Source organism: Suricata suricatta, chromosome 12 (genome assembly GCF_006229205.1).
Source record: "Suricata suricatta isolate VVHF042 chromosome 12, meerkat_22Aug2017_6uvM2_HiC, whole genome shotgun sequence".
NCBI lineage: Eukaryota > Metazoa > Chordata > Mammalia > Carnivora > Herpestidae > Suricata > Suricata suricatta.
This window is the reverse complement of record NC_043711.1, coordinates 76,095,111-76,104,114: the sequence shown is the minus strand read 5'-3', so window position 1 is coordinate 76,104,114 and position 9,004 is coordinate 76,095,111. Positions and strand designations below refer to the sequence as shown.

At 41.5% G+C, this 9,004-nt stretch overlaps 1 protein-coding gene across 2 annotated transcripts in view; it reads right to left on the bottom strand.

Annotated features, from left to right (window-relative positions):
- Positions 1–368: 368 nt before the first annotated feature.
- TMEM230 (transmembrane protein 230) overlaps positions 369–9,004 on the bottom strand; it is a 10,508-nt gene continuing 1,872 nt past the window's right edge. For both annotated transcript variants that reach the window (XM_029918608.1, XM_029918609.1), the window contains exons 2-4: positions 8,422–8,542; positions 6,995–7,117; positions 369–1,470 (exon numbers count right to left, since the gene is read on the bottom strand). In XM_029918608.1, the coding sequence (XP_029774468.1) occupies positions 1,330–1,470; positions 6,995–7,117; positions 8,422–8,520 (363 nt within the window). In that variant the 5' untranslated portion in view covers positions 8,521–8,542 and the 3' untranslated portion in view covers positions 369–1,329. The remainder of the gene's footprint in view (positions 1,471–6,994; positions 7,118–8,421; positions 8,543–9,004) is intronic.

Here is a 9,004-nt window from a genome sequence, read left to right as displayed (position 1 = left end):
AGGCAAATATCATATGATCTTACTCATATGTGGAATTTAAGAAACCAAACAGATGAACATGGGGAAGGGAAGGAAAAATAAGATAAAAACAGAGAGGCAGACAATCCATAGAGACTCAAGGGCTAGGGTTAGGTCAGAGAACAAACTGAGAGCTGTTGGAAGGGAGGTAGGTGGGGGGATGGGCTAAATGGGGGATGGGCATTACGGGGGGCACTTGTTGGCATGAGCACTGGGTGTTTAATGTAAGTGATGAATCACTAAATTTTACTCTTGAAACCCCTCCCCCAAAAAAAAGAAAAAAGAAGAAAAAAGGACATACAATCATTAAAACATTTTCTGAAATACACTTAAAATTAACACGTTTTAAGTCTAGGATTTAGATTTCGGCATTTTAATTTCTGTTGAGTATGTCACTTTTTGCAAGCTAGGAAACAGAACCAAACTAAGGCAGTCTACCGGCCTCTAGGGACCCAGGTCGAGTCTCGGGATCTTCGGCGGAACAACATCATACTACGAGGTGCTAACAAGCAGCTTATCATCTCTAAATAATAACCATTTATCTACACCTTTTCCTTAGGAAACAGCCAAAAGTCCAGTCCTAAAAGGCATGGTATACATGGCTCTTTGATCTACAAAGAACAGAATACCCAAACTATATGCTGGCCAGCTTACTACTAGACCAAATCAGAGCTGACCAAGGATTGGTGAACAAAGAAAGTGTTTAGCTTCTGGAAACTTGCTCTGAGATTTTAAAAAGTCCTGGCTCCTGTTAATAAGAAATCAAGTAAGACTGCACCCACACTGACACTTGATTTAGCCAAGGTCTTCCACTAGAACAGAAAGTTAGAGATAAGTGTAGGAGTAAGATACCTCAATGTTTTCAAAATTACCAGTAATATGAAATTTGAGATATTGGGACTCTTCCATCTGCCACCAGAACAAACTGACAACGAAAACGATCTGAAAGAAATGCTGAAAGCTGAAAAGGATGGTGGTAGTAACACTTCCTGCTACAGAACAGCCTCCTGCTTTCCCACACCACTAACAGTGCTGTGCTCCCAAGATGCATGTTCCTGTGGAAACCCTTGTCAGCTTTCGCCAGGGTCAGGAGATGAAAAAATAGAGCATGTCCTAATTAGTTAATTGGTATTGTAAGTGCAGTTGACATCCTGAGGATGGACCCATAAAATCTGGCCATTCTTTTGTTTGATGTCTGCAAATTCAGCAAACTGCAGAATTCCTTAGCCCTAAGCCACAGTTTCTGCTCAGTATCTTAAAGCTGGTCTCGGTCCCATCTGTGACACTTCTCCTCAGGGTTGAGGGTAGGCGCTAGTCATCAAAATCTGGAATGTCATCGTAGGAGTAACCCCGGTAGCCTTTGGATGCATAGTAGGCGATGCGCAGGTGGTAAAATCCTGGCAGGAACACCAGAATGCCAATGATCAGGACGGGAACGGCCCGGTCTGCCCCCTGGCGGCAGAAGGAGGTAAACACATTAGCACACAAGTCATAAATTTTTAACAAAGCCACGAATTCAATCCATTTATCGGTATTTTACACTCTTCAGAGTATTTCCTCTGGGTAGAATACCCAAATATACCAAAGGAAGCAGGTTTACATCTCTCCTCCTTCTTATTATAAAATGTAGAAAAACTGCAAAGCACTAAAAATTATAAAGAAATTGTCCATTTTCATCTATAAATATTTTGTGTATTTCCTTCCATTTCTCCATTCTAGTTTTTAGTTGTAAAGACACCACACCCTGTGCCCTATTTTAACAAACAACTGCCAAAATATTATGAAAAGCTCTTCATTGGGAGATACGCAAAATGGGTGGAGACAGTCAGAAGGTACAAACTTCCAGTTACAAAATAAGTAAGTTCTGGAGATGCAATGTACAACATGTGACCGTAATTAATAATACCGTGTTGTATGTTAGAAAGTTGCTGAGACAGTGGATTTTAGAAGTTCTTGTCACAGGAAGAAAAACTGTAACTGTGTGGTGATGATAACTCCCCAATCCATACATATACTGAATCACGCCGTACACCTGGAACCAACACACTGTATGCCACCACGGGTCTATCATTCCATGGTAATGGACGCACCGCAAGTTTACCCAACCGCACCTCACTCACACTCACTCTCTCACACACACACACACACACACACACACACGGCTGACTGTTGGATACTTTGGTTGTTTTCACGTATTTGCAACTGCATAGACTACAACAATAAACTTCATTTGGAGTTTTCAGATTACTTCGTTAGTGTACATTCACATGCGCACAATTCACAGGTGGAGGAAGGAATGATGTTGAGTCTCTATCAGCAGGGCTTCAAATGTTTGGGGAGTTTCCTGAGGGCAGAGACTTGGTTCATCCCTGTATCCCCAGCTGCACCCAACATATAAATGTACTGAATGAATTCACCCTTATAAAATTGCTCTGTCTTTTCTTTACATATAGTTTTAAATGTTTATACAGTTAAACGTATCGTCCTTTTCCTTTGTAATTTTTCCCATTATTTTTAGGCTTTCCCTCATCACCCAATATAAAATTCTCATTTAAACAGGGCTACTTAGACAATGTACACTGATAGGTTATCTACACAATGTAATTTTGGCTGCTTCGTTCAAAAACAGCAACAGAAGTATTTGCCTCACAGGGTCACAGGAAAACTAAGTGAGGTAATACATGGAAAGCAAGCAGCCTCAGCTGGCACCAATGACTCAATAAACTAAAGGGTAAAACCCAGGAAAGAACAAAATGAAACAAAAAAGAGAACCTGAAGGGGCTCTCTCATGCCAAAGATAGGACTATGTGAACATCAAAAACAATAAAGTCCACAACTCTCCCAACTGACATACTTGGTGCTATTTCTGTTTTCTTATTTTACATTTTCTATTTTCCTGCTTCTTTTATCTTTTGCAGGATACTGACTGTACATCCCTAATAGGACATAGCCTAAGGATTAAAGGAATTGCAAAGAAAACTTACAGTGCATTCAGCCATTTTATACTTAGCATTAACATTCACACTATCATAATGATAGAAATATACATATAAAAATCAAAGAAACTAAGTTCAAACTTTAATCTTAAAATTTCACTGGAAATTGTTGTCTAAAAGGCATCTATCTCCTGGGGCGCCTAAGTGGCTCGGTCAGTCAAGAATCTGACTTAGGCTCAGGTCATGATCTCGCAGTTTGTGAGTTCGAACCCCATGTCGGGCTCTCTGCTGTCAGCGTGGAGTCTGTTTGGGATCCTCGGTGTCCCTCTCTCTGGTCCTCTCTCACTGCACTCAGGCTCGCTCTCTCTCAAATATAAATAAACATTGGGGAAAAAAAGATATCGGGGCACCTGGTTGGCTCAGTCAGTTAAGCATCTGACTTTAGCTCAAGTCATGACATGAGTTCAAGAGTTCAAGCCCCACTGGGCTCAGCGCTGGAAGCTCAGAGTACGGAGCCTGGCTCAGATTCTGTGTCTCCCTCTCTCTCTGCCCCTCCCCTATTCGCACTCTGTTTCTCTCTCTCCCCCCAAAATAAATAAACATTAAAAAAAATTTTTTAAGGTTATCTATTTCCTAATTCTGTCACTGTAAAGGCCCAGAAACAATGAAACCCAAAGCATAAGTACCATTAATGACCAGTTGGTGATCTCTCTAAATCTACCTCTGATAAAGAAACCAGGGCTCTTGAGAGAAATGGTTGTTTATAAGGTGAAGGATAGGCAAATGTATAGACGGGCCTAAGACAACTTGCTGTGCCAGAAAGCCAGCAAGTTATCAAAGGCTACCTGGGTCAGGTTTAAAGGACACAAGACTAACATGAAGAGGTCCTACTGACCAACTATGGGACAATTTAGATACTGAAAAGAATATGGGCTAGGACTGAAACAAATATGTAAAAAACATGAGTTTATAATGGTACTCACTATTCTCTGATCACCTACTGAGGTTGCTAGGTATATTTTTATAAAAGTTGTGAAACAGAAATGAACATTCTTCCTACCTTCACTTATATACATTATATTCTGGGGCAATCAGATGGTAGATTTGTAAAACTGTTTATAGCAGAATTTCAGGTGATAAATGCAGAAAATGACAGAACTGGATTCATTAATATAAAAGGTAATGGATAAGTTTATAGTAAATGAATTAGGCTGAAGATACTCAAACCCAACAATTTATCTTAGTATCAACTAAAAATCAGGATAAACATTATGTGCTTCCTAATGTAATGCAACGGTTCTCAAAATGAGGTCGAAGGACTCCAGCACTACCCGGGACTTGTTAGAAATGCAGAGTCTGACGACCCACCTACAGAAGTGGAGTCTCTGGGAGTGGAACCAAGAAATCCATGTGTCAACAAGTCTGCCAGGTGATTCTGATTAACACTGACGTTTCAGAACCAATCCGCCATAGTAAATACACAGCACCTCCTTATGAAATATTCTTTTGTTTAAAGTTTTTTAAAAATACTTTTTATTTATTTTTGAGAAACAGAGACAGCATGAGCAGAGGAGGGTCAGAGACAGAGGGAGACCCAGAATCCGAAGCAGGCTCCAGGCTCTGAGCTAGCTGTCAGCACAGAGCCCGACGTAGGGCTCAAACCCACGAACCGTGAGATCATATCCTGAGCTGACGCTGGACGCTTAACCGACTGAGCCACCCACGCGCCCCTGAAATATTCTTTCTAAAACAAAACTAAACCCGAATCTACGCAAGACCCTAACAAAAATATGAAAAAGAACAAGGTCAAAGAGAGTAAGATAGCACCCTTAGATTTATGTAAAAACTGTTATAGGTGTATAGTGAAGAACACCAGCAAAATGTGGGGTGCCTGCCTGGCTCAGTCAGTTAAGTGTCCAACTCTTGATTTTGACTCAGGTCATGATTCATGAGATCGAGCCCCAGGTTGGGCTCTATGTGGACAATGTGGAGCCTGGTTGGGATTCTCTGTGTCCCTCTCTCCGCCCCTCCCCTGCTCTTGCTCTCTGTCTCTCAAAATACATAAATAAAACATTATTTAAAAAAAGAATACCAAAATATAAACCTGGTACTGTATTTCATACACAGGAAAACTTGTTGGGGGAGTATAGAAAACAAAAAAAACCCCAAACAAAAAAAACCAAAACAAAACCTATTAGTGATTTTCTTAATTAACATCTTTATCCTGGGGCTCCTGGGTGCCTAAGTCGGTTAAACATTCTGACTTTGCTTCAGGTCATGCTCTCGTGTTCCTGAGTTCAAGGTTCTGCACAGTACAGAGCCTACTTGGGATTCTCTCTCTCTTCCTATTTGCTACTTCCCCACTTGCTTGCTCTCTTTCCTTTTCTCAAAAATAAATGAATAAACTTAAACAGAAACCAAACCCGTCCTTACCCTTATTTATACAGTAGTCTTTTAAAAACCATACGAGGCAAACAAACAAATTAATAAATAACCCAAGGTAAAATGATACTTGCTGCATGTGGATCTCACCTCCAATCTCAAATTTTATAATTAACAGAATCCTCTGGGATTGATACTGCATGTTGCAATGAAAGTTTACTGAGGCACAGTCTTGAAGTTAAGTGTTCAAACACAGATTGTACCAAGTAAGCATCTGGTGGCCATGTAACAATTTAAAATAGAGTTAAGAGCCAAAAGCAAATCAGATACACTTATTTTCCTTCTCTTTCAGAGAGAGAGAGAGAGAGAGAGAGAATGCCCACGAGCGAGCATGAGAGCAAGCATGCGCACACAAGCAAGGGAGAGAAGTGGGTGGAATCTTAAGCAGGCTCCAAGCTCAGTGCAGAGCCAGATTTGAGGCTTGATCTTGAGAATCATGAGATCATGACCTGAGCTGAAATCAAGAGTCAGATGCTTAACCAACTGAGCCACCAGCCACCCCAGATACACTTTTTGAAAGCCACATGCAGGAGCTCAGGTCATGATCCCAGGCTCATGGAATCAAACCCTGAACTGGGCTCTGTGGCTCTGTTTGAGATTCGCTTGCTCCCCTTCTGCCCCTCTCCCTTGCTCTCTCTCTCTCTCAAAAAAAGAACACATATGCAGCCACTTTACTGCAACATGCTATTCCTAATTTCCATAACGCTCACCGTTTCAGCTCTTGGCTGTGTTCCGTCTGCAGAGCAATAGGACCCTCATCCCCTGGCCTGGCATGTGTTGAAGAACAGACAGAACTTGGGACACTTGGCTCTTGGTTTAGGCTCAGATCAAAGGTTTGTTGAGTTCAAGCCCCACAGCAGGCTCTGTACTGACAGTGTAGAACCTGCTTGGAATTCTCTCTCTCCCTTGCTCTCTGCCCCTCCCCAGCTGACACACATGCTCTCTGAAAATAAATAAATAAAATCTTTAAAATAAAAGCAGACATAACTTATGATCACTATTACTTTAGAACAACTTGGACACTCTGCATTAGTGTTTGTATGTAGCCTGAGAGAAAGAACCACTAAACATCACTTTAGGTTTCAAAGATAAAATACTGAATCTTAGCAGGAACTCCAACCAAACCCAACGTTAAGAAGGGTCAGACTCATGAGCCACAAGTCCTGGGTTGGTCAGTGGCTCCAGACCTATACAAGCCTCACCACTTCTCCCCAAACCCTGAAAAGTAGGTGTGTGGCACTGCAAAATTGTAAGAACACATTCTACTCCAGTTACAGCCTTTGCCAATCAGGAGTCCTCAATGCTAGGTTTGGCTTTGCTCTTCCAAATTATGACGGTGGGAAAGCTGCCCAACATCTCAGAGGAAAAATTTGCCTGCCTGCCTGCCTGCCCCCACCCACCTCATAGAAACTGTGGGACAAGTTTGTTGTTGCTCAAAAAAAGAAACATGTGTTTTGTTATCAGAGAACAAAATCTACAGAAAACACTTTTCTCCTTACTGCTGGAATCTGCTATACTAGATAAGAATATAAAACAACAGAGCCCAGGCCCACACTTTAAAGCTCTCATGGCACATTCCCACAAATGCTTCTGCTTACCCCTTTGCTGATATAGCCCGCCAGCAGGAGGGAGCCTATGATAATGAGAAAGGCGCCAATCAAAAACAGCACTGTAGCAAGTGCAATGGCCTTATATGGGATCTTAGGAGGGCTCTTCTTAAACTGGAAGAGAAACAAAAACAGGCAGACCATTATGAAAACACCAGGACTCAGACGCTCTAAAGCAAGGAAGATAACGAGAATCAATCTGGATGTTTTGTGTGTCTTGAACCAAGTCCTACTACTCAGGACAGCTCCGGGGAAAAAAAGGGAAAGGACAGGCAGAAGGTGAAGCTCTACTTACTGCTGACAGTCACTCTGAGGAGACCCAGCAAAATGTTACTCTCTACTTCTAAGCTCACTCCACATACCATTCACTGTACCGTAAGAACATGTAAGAAAATATTTTCTTACAACACCACAAGACACTTTACGGTCACTGATTAGCCAGAGGCTTGTTAGATGCCTGGCACATGGAAAGCTGTACTAATCTACCGGGGGAGTGAACATCATGCTCTGCAGAAGGGAAAAAAAAAGTGATTTCTGGCATTCAAAGTTAAGTCAGCATATGGTCAAAAGGTTTTAAACATAACTTTTTCTCAAACATTAATTAGTGGCCTGCCCCATGAAGTAACCTGACTTGTATTTAATAATTTTGATTCAAAGTTAAGATCAGAGACAAGCCTTCTAAGGTTTGCCTCATCTGACCTAATGGCTGAAAGCTTCCCAGATGTATACTTTAAAACAACAAAACCAAACCAAAAAATCTCTCTCCTTCAAGTATGGGTCCAAAGAGAGCAATGAATAATTGATTTGTTTCTATTTAAAGAGATGGGTTCCTGCTACTTCCTCCTTGGCCCTTGTTCCACCTAAGGTATTCTACAGGGGAGCGGGCTAAAGGACACGCTACACCATTAGGTATTTTACAAACGACGATCCGGGCATGTTGCAAACTTAATAAATATTCTGTTTTACTTATTGTTTGCCATAAAGAATACCTTTAATAAATTGGACCTCATGACATCAAAGAAGATTCCCACAATCTACTGGCTTTAGCAGTTAGTTTCTCCCTTAAAAGATGAACTGGCTTTGACTAAACAAACAAATGACACAGTCCTTAAAAAACTCTACTTAACAAAACATAATCTAAGTATTTTCCAGATAAACTAGATAAAATTTGCAACTACTGGGTGTCATGTGTCACAACCAAAAATTCTCAGAAATTAGCATTTATACTGGTTTGAAACTGCTCTACAAAGCTCCCTCCTTCTGCAAACTAAGGCTCAAAGGGTCTCCAAGCTTAGTTTCCTTCTTGCTGCTCTTTCTAATTCCCAGGGGGGATTAGAGCAAACCCTCCACCTGGAAAGCCCTCCTGCTAACTCAACAGAAATAGCCAGCTTGTCTGATCAGCTCCTTTCTGCATTTACCTGAAGGTCAATGTAGCCATCGTCTGTGCTGGAGAGCCTTGAGTATTTCACTTTGCTACTGGGGATTCCAGTAGCCAGGTTGGTACGAGACGGCATCATAACACGCTGACACAGCTACGGTCTGAAAACAAAGAAAACTGTTATTGTCTGCAAGTGACAACAGTGTGTTACGTAAACTGGAGTTTTGGGCTGTGATGTCACGCAAAGCAATGGGGCACTGCTCCCACTGCACTTAAAATCTGATACTCCTTTGACAAATCGAAAACATTCTTATTATGTGTCTACTTTGGTTTGTCCTGGTGGAATGAGAGTCAAAACATTTACCAAGAAACAGACCTCATGTTTACCTTGTCACCAGTGTCCCCTCACCGCCTAATTTTTCCAAAGCCACACAAAGAGTAGGTGGAAGAGTGGTGACTTAAATCCAAAACTGACATCAAAGTCCACATTTTCAACCATTCTGCTACGGTACTGCCTGGCTCTGGCCCTGCTTCAGGAGAAAACAAGAGGAGCATATACTCTAGTGATTCTCCTGTTTGCCAGGGAGGGAGAAGGGATGGAAAATGGAATACACTCACATCAG